The 17,628-nt window shown below is 47.1% G+C and overlaps 1 protein-coding gene across 1 annotated transcript; it reads right to left on the reverse strand.

The window, feature by feature from the left end:
• Positions 1-10,009: 10,009 nt before the first annotated feature.
• Positions 10,010-16,835, reverse strand: LOC132073628 (potassium voltage-gated channel subfamily A member 6-like). The gene is made up of 2 exons (XM_059472771.1): positions 10,392-16,835; positions 10,010-10,083 (listed from the first exon to the last, which is right to left on the reverse strand). The coding sequence occupies exon 1, from the start codon at positions 16,833-16,835 to the stop codon at positions 15,279-15,281; it is 1,557 nt and encodes a 518-aa protein (XP_059328754.1). The 3' UTR covers positions 10,010-10,083; positions 10,392-15,278.
• Between the last annotated feature and the right edge of the window lie 793 nt (positions 16,836-17,628).

Here is a 17,628-nt window from a genome sequence, read left to right on the forward strand (position 1 = left end):
TGCTTGGAGCCCTCCCTGCACACAGGGACACCCAGGGCTGAGGGCCCCTCTCAGCTGGTGCTCCTCTCCAGGCTGGACAGCCCCAGCTCCCTCAGCCTTTCCCTGCCACAGATGCTCCAGGCCCTGAATCATCTCTGCAGCCTCCACTGGCCCCAATCCAGGAGCTCCCTGTCCCTCCTGTGCTGAGGAGCCCAGGACTGGACACAGCACTGCAGATGTGCCACACAGGGCTGGGCAGGATCACTCCTGACCTACTGCTTGGAGCAAGAGGCAGGATTTTCAAATGTACTTGCTATTGCTCCAATTCTGTTTCACTAAAGTCACTAAAAAAATTCGCAATGGCCATGTTGTGTTTAGGCATTTTTTAAATGCCACCTTCTATCAAAGTCCTGGAAGTGTGAATTTATGGTATCTCTCAAGTGTCTGGCTGCTTAGTTAAGTATTTATACTCCCACTATAGTCACCTGAAGATACAGTGAGGTTTCCAGTTATTGACAGAAAGCATGGAAAGGGATGTAGGGGCACAGGGAAATAGTCAGAGAATCACAGAATGGCCTGAATTGGGAGGGATCCTAAAGATAATTTGATTCCAAACCCTGCTATGGGCAGGGACACCTTCCACTATCCCAGGTTGCTCAGAGCCCCATCCAGCCTGGCCTTGGACACTGCCAGAGATGGGGCAGCCACAGCTTCTCTGGACAACCTGTGCCAGGGCCTCACCACCCTCACAGGGAACAATTTCTCCCTAAAATAAAATTATCAATGGCAGCAGCATTACTGAAGCAAGTAAAGAGGGCCAACATCCCATTTATCCTGTTTGCAGCTGTGAAAACAATACCCTTTACAGAAGTTACAATCATATGAAATCAGGAACAGACCAGAGAAGCTCCTTGAAGATCTCAGAGTAAGCAGCTGCCCCAGCTGCACATCTAGGTTCAATCCCCATCCCTGGCAGTGTCCAAGGCCAGCCTGGATGGGGCTCTGAATATCCTGGTCTAGTGGAAGGTGTCTCCAGCCATGGCAGGAAAGAGATCATCTTTGAGGTCCCTTCCAACCCAAGCCATTCTGTAATTCTATGATTCTAATTTCCCAGGCCTGTCTCGCACCATCTACTTGTGATTCCCTGCAGGAAAAAAAAATGGCCATTTGCATTATCTGAAAACAAATGAATGTACCTAGAACTTTACCACTGATAAACACCCAACTGCAGGCTGAGGAGAAACATGTTATTTTTCTTCCAGAGTCAGAGGAATTGAGGTATGGGAAAAATGAAATGTTAGATCCGTCCCAGATCATCCTGACCCAGAATGTGCCTGTGAGCATCAGTCTGTCCACAGATGGGCATGGTGCTGTGGCACATCTGACAGTCAGAACTCAAAAAACATTCAAATGGGAATTTTAGTTAGACTTCAAAACATTGAATTTTCAAGCTAAACAGGTATTGCGTCCCAGTGATACAGTAAATAGACCCCAAAAAACCCTAAATGATAAAAAAGGCTTCTAAAGCATCCTGTACCATGCTGCCTAGTTGGCATCAGAAGAAAAATGTGCTGAGTTATGAACACCAGCTGAGAATTTGGCTCCATTTGCCTGAAATTAAGTCTCTGTATCAGCAGGGCTGTTAAAACATTTCAGCCATCAAAAAAAATTTTTCATGCATCATGGTGGACACAAGGACATGGCATGACTCCCTCTCCAAAAACATAAGGTTTTTCTAAGATTCATGCATTCCTTGTAAGTCTCCAACACCTAAATGTGCTGTAGGACAGGAAGGAATTTGCAAAAGGATTCATCTGGGCCTTTTTACATATGCTTGTTTCTGAATCACTAATATATGACTAAATATAAACCATGAAGAGCTGTAATTGCTATTCTACATATCCTCATATCCCTCTGAAATACCATAAAGGAAAAAAAATCTACCAAATTGTTTAGGAGGATTAGTTCCTAACAATGCCAATGAATATCAGCAAAAAACCCCCAATCTTGCCAGATTCAAAATGCAGATTTGACTGCTCAGTGCCAGTCCTTCATGCTTGGAGAGTTGACACAAATCTCTGAAAGAGATAGTGAACTCCTTCCACCTCCAGCATATTTTTCTTCTGCTGTTCTAACACCTTGGTCCCTGAGGGGAACTCAGGGGGTAGAAGAGAATAACTTGTTTCAATTCCCTTCTTCTGAACTAGCTGTGAAAAGTGATGTCAGCCTCTTATCTCCATGGAGCAAGCATTCCAGCAGCTTTCAATTTACCTTGCAGTTAAGTCAGCTCTGGGCTTTGTCAGACAGAAATATTTTTGCACACTTTTAATTATCAGGCAGCCTGCAAGGGAAGGGAGAGTCAAAATGAGGGGCCTGCTCTGAGTGTTTTGTGCCTGAGCCTGGAAAACAGGGATCAGATCAGCCAAGCCCAACAAAGAGCCAGGTGACAGCAGGACTTGTCAGCATTTGGGTATTCCATGAGTCCCATGCACAAGGACATTTTCCTGCGTTTTTTTTCATCCTCACTGCCCATCTGTTTGTCACTGCTATTGTGACAGCAGCACAACACTGTGTCCTGAGGGGGGAGAGGTCCCCAGCTGTGCCTGATATCATCCAGGTGTCAGGAAGGAGATGAGAAATACTCAGAAACATCTCCGCATCCAAAAGGTTTAGGGAAAAGAAGGAAACCAATGGCTTTATACTGTCCCATCTTATTTCTGAGGCACTGAGAGGTGAGGGACATCCAAAGGACATGTGACAGAACTGGGGACTGTCCCCTTGACTCCAAGCCCAATAGTTAAATCACCTTCCTTCCTAAGCGGTCTCTTAACTGTCAAAAAACCCACACAACCTTTTTGTGAAATTACAACAAGCAGAAATGTCAGGACCAGAAGTATCAGTGGGCGTTTTTTCTACACAGTTTTCATGACTGGGGAAGGAGGATGGGGAGGAAAGCTGCATCAGCCTCCAGAACCCCTCTCAGCTGCAGCTGGCTTGATCAATATGTATTCAGACATTTTCTATGGGGATGCTGATTAGTGGTTACTGTGCAAGGAACTCCCAACTCATCTCCTCTGAAATCCCCGTAGCTAATTGTTAGTGGCAGCTCACAAATCTGCACAGGTTTGGTTTTTAAAAAGCCAAGAAAAAAGTAAGGGAGCAGCCACAGTCCTCTGCAGATAGTACCTTTTCCTTCCATTCTCAAGTCACCCAGAAAATTTCAATAATAAGCTTTTTGTAGTTTTTAAATTTTTTTTTCTTATCACATAATCTAGGAGTAAAAAGATCGTAAAAGCTGACCAGCTGAGTGGGAACAGGAGGAGCTCACAATTCAGAATTACATGATCTAACAAGTCCAATAGCACTGGAAAAGCAGTTTGGTGTCATCAAAAATACTTTCTCAATTGGGCAGGTGTTGCAGCTGCAGAAAAGATCAACTAGCTCTGCTCAGCCATAGCCAAAGCACTGGAACATCCCTTCTGTCACTGGGAGTACATGCTGTAATTACCAATGAGCTTTGGGCTGTCATTCCATCTCTTCTGGAGCATTTGAATATCAATTCAAGGAATTGATTGGAGCTGACACTGGAGCCACGCTGGTAATGAACAGGAACAACCAACGCCTACCACTACGCTGCTTAAAAAAAGAGTTTATTAAAAATAAACTCCCCTAAACCAAGAATATCCCCTCCCTTCCAAAAGAAAAAATAAAACAACATAAACCCCAAATGCATGTTATGTATTTCATTCCAGATCAAAGTTAGAAAAAAACAAACAAAACCCCCTAAACAAACAAAGAAAAATCCTAAAACCAAAACAAACAAACAAAACCCAACCAAACAAAAACCCAAACAGGGCCAAATTTTGTTTTACCTTGTTTACATGCATTTTATTAAAAAAAAAGGCAAAAAATATTTATGATATTAAGAAAGAGATTGTGTACATTACAAAATTTTCCAAACATGCCTTTTGTAAAGGGTACCAAAACAAACTGAAATGAAACTTCTCCCACAAATATTGCTGATTTTGAGGAAGGGGCACCTTTTGAAAATACATCCAAGAGAAATGTTTGCAGTCCACTGCTGAAGACTAGGTCATCAAATACCAGACTAATGCGGCAGTGAATACGCTCCAAAACATTTCTCAAAGTCACTTCCAAGGACAGGTTACAAAGATCAGTTGCTTTGTCATGAGCATGAAAGGCCATAGTTTACAGTTCTCAAAGGAATGTGCCAGACAGTGCTATTTCTGACACACTAAAATATGAGAATAATTCATAGCCTGAGAACTATACACTGCAAAGGGTTCCTTCCAGCTTGGGCTATTCCATAATTCTGTGAGTAAACAGATCAGAAATAAATGCACGACTGTGTTGATGTTTCAAATCAAACTCCTTGGCTTACTCTGTATTTCTTACAGCTCCTTTCTAATGTGGCTTGTTGCCATGACTCAAATGATGCCCAATGCTTGGGACGGGTTCTTAAGACATCTAAAGGGCCACCAGATTTGTGTGCACCATCCTGCCAATGCCACAGATAGAGCACAAGTTGTGTCCACATTCACAGGCTTTTGTGACGTGCATGGATATTCATAACATTTCCATTGCCTGGCTTTTATTTTTTTCCTCATTGAATCACAGAATCATAGAACAGCCTGAACTGGAAGAGATCTACAAGGATCATCAAGTCAAACTCCAGTTCCTGTTCCCCAGGACACCCCAACAATCCCATCCTGTGCCTGGAGCTCTGGAAGCCTTGGGACCATGACCATTCCCTGAGGAGCCTGTTCAGTGCCCCACCACCCTCTGGGGGAAGAAAATTTCCTAAACAACCTAACCCTTCCCTCCAGCTGTTCCCTGGGTCCTGGTCACACAGAGCAGAGATCAGGGCCTTCCCCATCCTCTTCCCCTTGTGAGGAAGCTGCAGAGCTGCTGTGAGCTCTGGCCTCAGTCTGCTCTTCTCCAGCTGAACAGATCAAGTACCCTCAGCTGCCCCGTGTGTGGCTTCCCATCCAGGCCCTTCAGCATCTTACTACTGACAGGAAAAAAGCTAAAGAGCAGACCTGGTTGGCCAAAATAAAGATGGAAATCACAAAACAATGGTTTCCTCACTGAAGTGAACAAAGAGCATCAACAAGCAGGAAAGCTCAAGGACAAAATCTAAGGACAGCTCCTTCCTAGCACTTCTGTGGCACAGAACTGGCTGAATGGATGAAGCTCCCACTTCAGTCAATATTTTGTCTGCCTCCTGAGCTTAAGAGGATCTTCACCTCCACAAGGGGAAACAATTCTGGGCCCCTCAGTTTAGAAAGGATGTTGAGACCCTTGAGTGTGTCCAGAAGAGGGCAATGAGAGTGGTGAGGGAATTGGAACACAAGCCCTGTGAGGAACGACTGAGGGAGCTGGGGGTGTTTAGCCTGGAGAAAAGGAGACTCAGGGGGGACCTTATCACTCTCGACCTCAAAGGTGGCTGCAGTCAGGTGGGGTTGGTCTCTTTCTCCAGGCAGCAACTGACAGAACCAGAGGACACAGTCTTAGGCTGTGCCAAGGGAAATACAGGTTGGATATTTGGAAAAAGTTTTTCACTGAAAGAGTCATGAAGTTCTGGAATGGCCTGCCCAGGGAGGTGGTGGAGTCACCATCACTGGATGAGTTTAAAAAAAAGACTGGATGTGCACTCAGCTCCACGGCTTACTTGAGATGTCAGGGCATGGGTTGGACTTGATGATATTTAAAGTCTCTTCCAGCCTAGTTATTCTGTGAATCCTGTGAATTCTGTGAATTCTGTGATTTGAGAGAGGTGAGAGAGGTTAGAGCGGAAATGTGAAATTTTGTTCTGTGTCAGAACAGTGTGTGCAATAGGAAATTATTCTGCTCATCTCTTCAGGCCAGAGCGGCCATTGGGATCAACTGCTCTGACCTCCTATCCAACAACACTGCTTGCCACAGCTCCCTGACAGGAGGCTGTGGCCAGGTGGGGGTCAGCCTCTTCTCCAGGAGAACAAGGGACAGGACTGGATTAGGAAAAAAATTTTACTGAAAGAGCAGTTAATCATTAGAGCAAACCACCCAAGGAAGTGCTGGAGTCACCAGCCCTGAAACTATTCAAAGAATGAGTGGACATAGCACTTCATGATATGGTTTTCTGGGCATTGTGATATTCCACTGAAGGCTACACTTGATGATCTTGGAGGTATTTTCCAACCTCAATGATTCTGTGAGCTGCAGTTGTTGAAGACATCACTGCTTATTTCTGTGACAAACCACAGAATCACAGACTGATTTGGGTTGGAAAGGACCTTAAAGATCCCCTCATTCCAATACTCCTGCCAGAGGGGCAGGAACACCTTCCACCAGGGCAGGTTACTCAAATCAGATAATCTAACTGAGCTGCAGAAGAGCTGGTTCAAGGCTTTCCTCAACATTAGATGCATAATAAAATGATGCATTAGATAAATGATGCATAATAATAATGATGCATTAGATAAAATGAGCTGCAGCAGAGCTGGTTCAAGGCATTCCTCAACATTGGATGCAATGCACCATTCCAAGGATACCAGGAAGCTCATGGGAGTGAGGAATGGTCACGGATTCCAGGAAGAAGGAAGGTCAGCAAAGAGCTGGAGAGCTCGGGATAGGGAGAAAGGACTGGACAAGGTGAGCAGCCATTCCAGGTTGAGGGGAAGAACAGTGAACCAAATTTGGTGGGGTTTTTTAAAGGGTGTGAGTCGTCCACTCCTGGAGGGATATGGTATCCTCTGTGCCATTCTACCCCACTCCTAGGACTTCCTTCTCTCTCCTCAGTCCCACAGAGGAAAAAACCTCCCAAGACTCACAGCTCCTCTCTCACCAAGACTCACACTTCCTCTCCTACCCACAAAACCCAAGTATTTAGTAGTAAAATCATCAGGATTTGGTGTTTTGTACGTAAATGTGCAATATGGCAACTGATCTGGAGGCACAAGAAATGTGTGAAGATCTTACAATTTCTCATATTTTTCCCCCAGTACTTTGCTAACTACAGGTCTTGTCAGTCTTTTGCTGGCCTAGAAAAGTCGAGCTCTTCCAGCTTCCACTAGCAAAGCACATTCTATCCACCTGGTCATTCTTGCTGTTCCATTGTGCACCCTGCCTGACCAAATTTAGGTCACCAACAATGCACACAGCACTCCAGATGAGGCCTTGCAGAACTAGCATTTTCCAGGTGTTACTGAACATTCTTGTCCTGAGACTTTTCAAGACTTGCACCTTGATTTTTTTTTTTTTAACTGAGCCACTCAGTTAGTGACACTGGCACTCTGGCTGAGTGAAGGACAGGGAGCTGCTGGAGCCAGGCCAGAGCAGGGACACCAAGGGGATCAGAGGGATGGAGCAGCTCTGCTGGGAGGAAAGGCTGGAAAGCATTGGGATTGTGCAGCCTGGAGAAGAGAAGGCTTTGGGTTGATCTCATTGTGGCCTTGCAGTGCCTGAAGGGAGCCCACAGGGAAGATGGAGAGAGACTCTGGACAAGGCCTGGAGTGACAGGACAAGGGGGAATGGCTTCACACTGACAGAGAGCAGATTTAGATTGGATATTTGGAAGAAATTGTTCCCTGTGCGGGTGGTGTGGCCCTTGGAAGAGATTTCCCCGAGCAACTGTAGCTGCCCCATCCCTGGAGATATTCAAGACCAGACTGGAGAGGGCTCTGAGCAATCAAGGTGTCCCCGCCCATGGCAGGGGCATGGAATGAGATGGTCTTTAAGATCCCTTCTAACCCTGGCCATTCCATGATTCCACAACTATTCCTTTTACTCACCCTCATCTGTCCCATCTCCAGTGGTATTTCCCTTATAGCAGACTGGTGATTTTACACCTGCTTTCTGTCCAGTTTCAGGGAAGGCAGGACTGACATCAGAAGAGTTAGAGCAGGTAAGTCCTGTTTTTTCCAACCTAGTACTCCCTGTAAATGGAGACTTTGAAACCAGTAGATGTAAAGCCAACCTACCAGGACTGCAATGATTTTCACATAGCCTTGTCAGCAAAAATGTAGGAGGCGCAGAGCTTGTCTCCACATCTACCTCTGCCACCCTTCTGTTGTTCTATTACTTAAGGATTGCAACTACATTTCTTCATCTTAAAAAGCTCTGTCTCCTTGGGAAACATATTCAGGTAAGAGGAAGCTAAGATGGAGATTGGTCAGGAATCCAGAGCCAGAAAGTGCTACATTCAGCACCAGGAATTTGGTGGCCATGCATGCCCCAGGCCAGCCTGGCTCCTGCTCCAGCCAGGCACATGAGTGGGGGTGTCAGGGACACAAAAATGCCAAGCACAGCACAGCAGACGGGCACCTTATGTTGTGGCAGTGGCACACCTTCCCCAGAGCTCCAGAGCAAAGAGGCAGACAAAGAGACTGTGGTCCAATTCTGCTTTTGCTGGGGATAAATTTGGAGTCACTTCACTGACGTCAGTGGAGTTATTCCAGAATTGCACCAGTGTAAAAGAGGGCAGCATCTGCTTTCTGAAAATGGATGCCATCAAGCTAATTGAAAACAACAGATGCATCAAGGAGCAGCAAGAAGGGATGGTAATGTTCCCATTTTCTTGTAAAATACCATTTAATTTCCCTCCAGAGAATGTAAGAGAATAAACCAATACATACTCTAAAAGCTAGACCTTTTGTTGATGTAAAATTGTATACAACCTTTTAGGTGAATGGACCAATGTGCACCTACAGCACCCTAAAGACATTCAGCCTAGTCATGTGCACTTACAGCCCTCTTCTTTGAGCCTGATTCTTCTCTCACACTTATTGAAATCAGGAGTCATACCATCTACAATCCTATGGAAACGTTTATCTAACCTTGGGTAGAAAGCAGAATCGAGGGCCCTCATTTTGTTAAACAGTCAATGGTTAGATGTGATAATTAAATAGATAAATTTGTGACTTATGTCACTTTTGGACTAAGGGTGTTCCAAAATTTTATACCACTGAATAAATATATTTATATTAATTTAGTGAAAATGAAGCCAAAGAAGCACTTGCTGAATTTTCTTTGTGTGAAGACAAAAGTTTCCCCTAATTCTCATCTCCGATGAGTAGTTAACACAGCTTCAGTATTTATGGTGACCACAGAAATGGATGAGCACTTTCCCTCCTGCAAATTCTTTCTTTCCTTTCACTAAGAAGAAGTTTAATGCAGCAAAGCTCAATTATTTCTTGGGCCCCCTCTTACTAATTGGCACAGACAACCTCAATATGTCCAGTGGTGAGGGTTCATCATTGAATGTTGTAGGACAGTACAACTCACACTGACCTCAGCTATGAGTTTCCCAAAATGTAAAGCCATGTTGTGACATTCAAACTCCTTGTGCCAGCCAATAAGCCCCAGATAGACTTCCCTGGAGCAAGGGAAAATCCACCTAAAAAGGGAAAAGCATATGGAATTAACATGTACTAACAGCATATGCCGCACTGTTAATGAGCACAGTCCCTGTCTGCTTTCCCCAAAAATATTTTTTTGGATTTATCTCCCTGGGTAGCGTCTTGTAGGACCCTAGCCTGAACAAGAAGAGCTCCTTGAAAGTGGCAGGCACTTTCCTCAGGCACTGTCTTTGGTGGCAGCTAAGGACACACCGCATCCCCTGGTTCCTTTCATCAGGGGATTAAGTCTTTTCATCCTGCCAACACCTGCTCCCCTCCTTATGCCTAAAGCAGGTGCCTGCAATTCAGGCATTCTCCTGCGAACCTGCTGATAACATGGCTGCAAATCTCTTCAGAAGGGATCTGCCTCTAGTGCAAGCTTCAAAGAGCAACAATGAAGGTCTCAAGGCTGTGCTCTTGGTTACAGCAGCACCAACAAAGATATCTGGTGCTCATAGGGCTGCCATGGAGGGCAGTATCTTCCAATTCCCTATCAATCTGTCCACATCTTTCCAGCAGTGAGGAAAAAATTGCATAAAATGCTGCTGCTTTTAATTTCTGTCAATATAAATTTAAAAGTTAAGTTTAACTTAGCTCTTCTGAGTTTGGTAGGACTTACTTGGACTCGAGTCAGGTGGGAGCTTTTGGGAAAGCTGTGGTTGACTCCTGCTGTAATCTGCAGATCTTTCCCTGATGTAAACAGGACCTCAAGAAAAGAACAAACAAAAATAAGCAGTTTAACAAACAGTACATGTGCTTTGATTTGATGCAGAAGATTAAAGTTGGAGCCCAATATAATCCAAGGCAGTTGTACTAAAAGGAGTTTTGCCAGCTTGAATCAGCAGATGGTGAGGATCTGGCTCATACTACATTTCTGTAGTTTATAATTATCTTTCTTTCTTCACCTAGAACCAGATTCTCCCTTTAGGCTGCAAATCTTAATTAGGAAATCCTTCCTCATTAATTTCAAGAAATTCTTGGTCGTTAATTTCCCAGAACAGAAAGAAACCTTACCTATTTCTGCAATAGCAGCAGATGCTGGAGCTGTTTGTTCCTTTGCTTTTAGGGTTGATGCTGCTCTTTCCATCACTGTGTGGAAGACACTTCAGTCCTTACCCTGTCTCTTGCTGCCCTGAATTTTCTTTACACTCACTCTTCTTTATCCCTTAGGGATCTCTGAATGAGAGTATCCAGGAGAGAAGACCAAGCTCAGTCACCTTCACCCCCACAGCTGCTGTAGCAGTGAATTTTTATCCATGAATGCTGGATCAAAAGGCCCAAGCTTACTCAAAAATCCTGAATTCCAATGTTTTCCAATAAGGAGCAGAACAGGAATTTCATCTTGGAGATAAGAGCTGGAGTCCAACAGTAAAACACCACAGAACCAGTCTTCATGCCTTTCATGCTTCCAGACCTTTGTGTGGATAAAAAAATTTGTGTCCTCAGTAAAATTCTTCCTTTCCTTCCGTCCTTCCCCACCTCCAAGGAGATGACTTCTGCCCTGTCCTCCTTTGGTGAAAAACATCCTGTAGGAAAATGATCAGGGGAACCAACTGTCACAAACCAGCCAGGGGATCTGGAAGGAGAAATAGTCTCTTCTGCTGCAAAACTATTTCCTAGTGAGATTGTTGCAAGAGGAATTTCTGGATCTTTAATGTAATGCTTTAGCCTGTATTCCTTGTCACCAGGCGCCCAGATGACTCTACATCAGACCAGTTGCTCATGAGCAGATACTCAGCTCCCTGGCTGAGTACTCAGATTGTCCTTCACACACTCTCCAGCTCTCTGTAAGGACGGACAAATAAAATCTCTTCGCATCTCTAGGTTTGCACTCTGCTTTCAAAAGAAACTGGAAACTGCCCACCTGAAGTTGGATAGGGCAGCTGTACATGATATGAGGTGATGGGATCAGCTCCAGTAGGCAAAGAGAACATCTGTAAAGATAAGGTGCTGATATCTGAATACAAAATTCAGTGCTTTCGCTTGTAGCCACAATCACAGCACGGAGAGAAACAGTCCGGGAGGTTGTTATGGAAACAAGTCCCTGAAGGTGCCTACTTGGCTTCACAGGGATGTGCTCTACCTTCAGAAGGAAACAGATTTGCATTTTGAGCAGCCGGGGAGAGTGCTAAGGGCTGAGAACTTCAGGTAAGGTTTTTTAAAGCATCTCTGTGATCGGTGGCACGAGACCTCTGGTAAAGTCAACGGGTGCCACTGTGTCATTTCAGTCATGTGAAAAAAAAAAAATCTGAAGGCTCCTTAAAAAAGGTCAGATTCCACAAGTTCTGTAACATATAGCATTACTGATGACTCTGGGACTTCACTGCTTTTCAGGAGGTGCTTTGAGAATGGTTTATATGTCCTAAATGAGTCCCAAGGTTACAGTTTCCATGTTTCTGTTGGTGTTCTGTATTTCTCTTAAGGAAAACACAGGGAGCAAACACCACTCCTGCTTTAGACATTTTCATGTGCCCTTTTCTTTTCAGAACTGACAAATGTGGCTCACAAAAACTGCACAAAGCTGCCTTGCTCACCACAAAATTCCTTCACACCTTGGGTGCAATCTGTGGGTGGGAGAATCCAATACCCACTAGAAACTCACTTCTGGATTCCACCTGGAAACTCACTGCTGGATCCCACCCAAGGGCAGGACACCTCTTTCCAAGAGGATCTGTGTAAGACATGCTGGGATTGTGCTACCAGTGATCTTTTTTTCTTGCTAGAGTCTCCATGTCCAGCTGTCTGTCATGCTGGTCAGGAGAACAACCTGTTCTGGGCACGGAGGGCTCCTGCCTGGCAGGGCAAAAGGGGCCAGGCCCAGGGGGAGAAACGAGCACAGGAATTTTCTGACGTAGGCTCAGTGTGTCTCATGACTCCTCCTGAACTTGTTTTCAACCTGAGTTTTTTATATCTTACTTTGGGGGAACTTTTATCAGCTGATAGACTCAGGCATAAAATATCCCCAAACATGGGCATTCTGCTGGGAGAGGGCAGCAGCCTCAAAGCATCCCTTAAATAGCAGCTTCTTTTGCTAGTTTCTAGTAATACAAAATTTGAAGAACCGTCCCTCTCTTGGCCTCACAGTAAAGATTTCATTAAGTTGACCCCAAAACACAACTAAGAACACCACCAAGACTAAGACACACTAAGAACTGGACAACTTTTACACAAAATCAACAGAGATGCTACCATGCCCCTCAGTCCCAATTATTCACCAGGACAATTTACCCACCAGCTGATTACAGGTGTCAAGGGATGCAGAATGGTCCCCAAGGCTCAGACCTTCACAAACCTTTGCCTCAGTCCCATGAAGCAAAGAGAAATTAGGCTTTATTCAGGCAAACCCCTCTGAGCTATGAATCCTCACCACATCTGATGTTGTTGAGTTAGGGATGGAAAGAAAGATTTTAGTTTTCAGGTGGATTAGAAGGTTATTTTTAATGAAAGTAGCAGGGTTTTTTATTATGTGATTTGTTAAGGTGATACTTGATTGGTTTTAAAGTAGAAACATCTCACACTATTGGTGCACTATGAATAGCACACTGTGGAAAACCATAACTATAAACAATGGTTACAGAAAGAGAGACAATAATTGTTTTAATTCTTTCCTCTACGATTCCTAGGCTAGCCTGGGAGAAATTATCTCTGTTCTTTCTTCAACTGAACTGAGAATCTCCACACATTAAACGTGTGTCTCCCAGCTGAAGAGAAGTGGCTATTCCCTACTAATTTCAGCAAGAGAGAGAGAGAGCAGAGGTTTTAATGTAATGGTTGTGTGCTGACCCCAAGGGATATACCTGCACACTAAAAACAGTTGAGTTTGAGAAGGCAACAGCACTCTGGAGAAATGGAGTAGTTAGGATTTACACAAACAACTTCTACCATATGAGCAGGGCCAGGATGGAGAGAGGCTACAATAAAAGCACTCTAGGCATGGAGCCATATCTCATGAAAACTGAGAACAGGGAGAGTAATGAAGATGTAAACAGATCCCACCTCACAACCAGTTCTATAGGCAGTTTTTACTATATTAAAGAATAGGGCTCTGAGCAACCCGGTCTAGTGGAAGGTGTCCCTCTTTGGAAAGAGATGACCTTTAAGGTCCCTTCCAACCCAGGTAATTCTATGATTCTATGATATGCCTTTAGCATTCTTAGTCTTATGGCTGAAAAGCACAATATATATACAAAATCTATTCTCTGTATTTTTGCACTTTGGCATTATGTCTGGTTTATGTATTACACGTGTGCCATGCAATATGTAGTACATTCCAATATGCATTTCATACAGTGTGATGCAAGGCATTAATGGCTGCCTTTGCTTTCGTACACATGCAGACATGTGAATGCAGAATAAACATTTAGAATTCAAACAAGAAGGATTTTTCCTTGCAGGAAACTGTGCTAGTGGAATCTGAAACCATACATTTCCCTTTCTCACCTGCTGGCAGAGCTTGAAACATTTTTAAAGTTAGGTGTAAGGCCAATCTGACTGAAACTAATGAAATTATCTGGGAAGTAAAATGTGTATTTGAAGATAGAAATCTCTGGTCCCTTGGCAAACTCGGCACTGCAGGCCAGGCTATGCATATTTTGCATGGCTGACACAAACTGCTCTCACAAAACCAATTACAAAAACACTGCTGTCGCTCCTATCCATGAAATACCAGGAACTGGCTAGGCCAGCAATACAGCAAGGGCCTCTCTTCAGGGCTTGCTGTTTATCCCCTCATTTAAAGGGCCTGGAGACAAGTTTAGGGAATTTTGTATCCATGCCAGTCTCAGTTTCAAATGTTGACACACTCACCCTGGAGCATTTTATGCCTGTTACTTGCAAAACCAGCACAATCCTCACACAGCACAGGTGCAGAGCTCTCTGTGGTTGGCATTTTCCTGCCACATCAACAAAACACCAACATGCAAACTTCCCTCAGCTACACAAATGCTCAATTAAAAAAAGCAGAGGAGTCAACTGCTCTCACATGCCCGAATACAGAGCTGGGTATCTGAAGCACAAAGCACATCTCATTAAATGCTATTGTGTGAAGATGAACTCTGCAGATAACAAATGAATTTACTCAAACATGCCTTGTATCAGAAGGCACTTACCACTATGAAGATTAAGTTGGTACTATAAAAGCCAATTAACATCAGGGCACTGGCATAAATAAGGCTGAGATAAGCTCAAAACACAGAGAATCTTCACCAAGCCTGTTGAATGCTTTAAGCCTGTTTTTGATACATGATGTATGGTCACAAGTAGCAAAGAGCTTTTAAATTTATGCACCTTTTTTCTTCTTTTTTTTTTTTTTTTTTTTTTTGAAACACAAACCAGGAGGATCTTTTAGCATGCCAAGGGTTGCAAAGAAGGCAGGCATCTGCTTGCTGGCTTTCCCCTAGAGCTGCAGAGCTCCCTGTGATCCTGGCTGCAGCGTTTCCATTATTCAAAGGCAATGGCATGGCAGGCGTGACTGATTCCACAGCCAAGGGCACCACGCTGGCACAGGGACTGAGAGCACTGCTTGAGCCAGATGTTTGTAGCCCCTTTAACTGTTTACTCTACGGATGTAGTGGCAAGGACTTCTCTGCTAGTGGAGTTACAAGACTTGGTCTCGGAGCAAATGTTGGATTAAAGCAGTCATCAAAAGCAGAGAAAGAAATGCATAAGGGAGTGGGGATGACAGCTAGCACTCCACAGAATAAAGCAAGAATATTTCTGGCTGCACACAGTAATGAGAAACAGCAAATCAGGCCAGAAGAGCCCATTATCACAATCATTCTGTTTACGGTATCACAATTCACAGTCTGGCATGTAAATGCTGAATAGATCCAGCTGCTTGTAGGAAGACAACTGTAACAGCAGCTTGCAGCTCTGTGTCTGGACCCAGGACAACAAAACCCATCACACCTCTGTCAGCATTTTCTTCTCTTTATATCCCTGGTTATTGGGAGCAATGAAGTTGGAATATTTCATGGACTCCAGGTCTTCTGCTTCCAGGAATTCAGATTTGCTGAGGGACTGATTACTGTCCCCTTTCTTGGGCTCAGAGAAGGGCGACTGTTGCTGGCCACAGGTGACGTGGGTGTACTGGCACTGCTCCTCATGGTCAGTCTCTCGGTGGTAGAAGTAGTTGAAGTTGGACACAATGACAGGGACAGGGAGGGCAATGGTGAGCACACCAGCGATGGCACACAAGGAGCCCACAATCTTGCCACCAATGGTCATGGGATACATGTCCCCATAGCCCACGGTGGTCATGGACACCACTGCCCACCAGAAAGCATCAGGGATGCTGGTGAACAGCGAGTCAGGGTCATCAGTCTCTGCAAAGTAGACAGCACTGGAGAAGAGGATCACCCCGATGAAGAGGAAGAAGATGAGGAGGCCCAGCTCCCTCATGCTGGCCTGGAGAGTCTTCCCTAAGATCTGCAGCCCTTTGGAATGCCTGGAGAGCTTGAAGATTCGAAAGACTCTGACCAGGCGGATGACTCTGAGGATGGCCAGGGACATGGCTTGCTGCTGGCCCCCATTGTTGCTGCTGCTCCCGGGCTGCTGCTTCTGCTGCTGTTGCTGGGCCAGCTCGGTGCCCAGGGTGATGAAGTAGGGGATGATGGCCACGATGTCGATGATGTTCATGATGTTGCGGGAGAACTCGGGCTTGCTGGGGCAGGCGAAGAAGCGCACGAGGAGCTCAAAGGAGAACCAGATGATGCACAGGGTCTCGATGAGGAAGAAGGGGTCTGTGAAGAATGGGCCGGAGCCGGCGGCGGGGCGCAGGGGCGGGGGAGTCCCGCTCGGCGGTGGCAGCGGCGGCAGCAGCAGCGCCTCGTCCCCGAGAGGCGCAGCCTCCCCGAAGCCAGGCTGGGGTCCCTTGGGCTCCTGGCGGAACTCGGGCAGGGTCTCCAGGCAGAAGATGACGATAGAAATGAGGATGACCAGCACGGAGACGATGGCGATGGCCCGGGCTGGCCCGGAGCTCTCGGGGTACTCAAAGAGCAGCCAGACCTGGCGTTGGAAGTGGTGCTGCGGCAGGGGCTTCTCCTCCTCTGGGATGAAGCCCTCGTCCTCCCGGAATGTCTCGATAGCCTCCTGGCCCAGCTGGTAGAAGCGGATCTCCTCCAGGAAGATGTCGAGGGGCACATGGACCGGCCGGCGGAGCCGCCCCCCGGACTGGTAGTAGTAGAGGATGGCGTCGAAGCTGGGTCGGTTGCGGTCGAAGAAGTACTCGTTGCGGAGCGGGTCGAAGTAGCGCACCCGGCGGCTGGGGTCGCCCAGCAGCGTGTCGGGGAAGATGGAGAGGGTCCGCAGCTGCGTCTCGAAGCGCAGCCCCGAGATGTTGATCACCAGGCGCTCGCTGCTGCAGCAGCTGCCGCCGCTCCGCTCCTCGCCCGGCGCCTCCGCCTCCGCCTCTCCGCCCGCCCGCGGGGCCGCCAGCGCCAGCGGCTCCTCCGCCCGCATCCCGCCCGCTCTGCCCGGCGCCACCCTTCCTCGCCTGCCCTTCCTTGCCCCTCCGCCTCGCCCCGCTCGCCTTCAGCGCCCGCCGCCCGCCGCCATCCGCCTGTTGCGCCTCGGTGCGGCCGCGCTCGCCCGGCGGCTCCGCGGGGCTCCCGGCGCGGCTCCTCCTCCGGCCGCGGGGCTCAGGGCACCGCGCTGCTGCTGCTGCTGCTGCTGCTGCTGCCGCTGCTGCCGCTGCTGCCGCGCCGCGCTCCCCGCGCACACACAGGGACACACAGACACAGAGGCACGCGGGAGAGAAAGCGGGAGAGGGAGGTGTGCGAGCACACACGCGCGGTGTCACACACGGGGAGAAGGGCACTCGCAGACACAGGCAGGCACCCGCACGGAGACAGACAGATACAGACACGCACGCCGCGCCAGCGCCGACACGCTCAGCTACAGACGGATGCGCGCACCCGCCAACGGGGGATGCTCGCCCCACCTCTCCCCCCGCCGCGGAGGACGCGGCAGCCCCAGCCCAGGGGCGCCGACTTTTGGGGGAGGCCCCCGAGGGGAAGCCGCTGGCGGATCAGCTCTCCGGCCAGGACCTTCGCAACAGCTGTTCCAAAGGGCGGCACCGCCACCGCCCTCCTTTCGCCCGCCTCTCCCCCCTGGAGTCCTGCCCTTGTCCCCTCAGGCAAGCCAACACCGGGGGCTGTCCAACACCGCCGGCTCCGGGCAGGGCTCAGAGCTCGGCCGTGGAACCGGGCTGACCTCGGTGTTGTTCCCGTCCCCGCCGCAGGCTGGAGTTGAC

The sequence above is a fragment of the Ammospiza nelsoni genome, chromosome 5 (assembly GCF_027579445.1).
Source record: "Ammospiza nelsoni isolate bAmmNel1 chromosome 5, bAmmNel1.pri, whole genome shotgun sequence".
NCBI classification, from domain to species: domain Eukaryota; kingdom Metazoa; phylum Chordata; class Aves; order Passeriformes; family Passerellidae; genus Ammospiza; species Ammospiza nelsoni.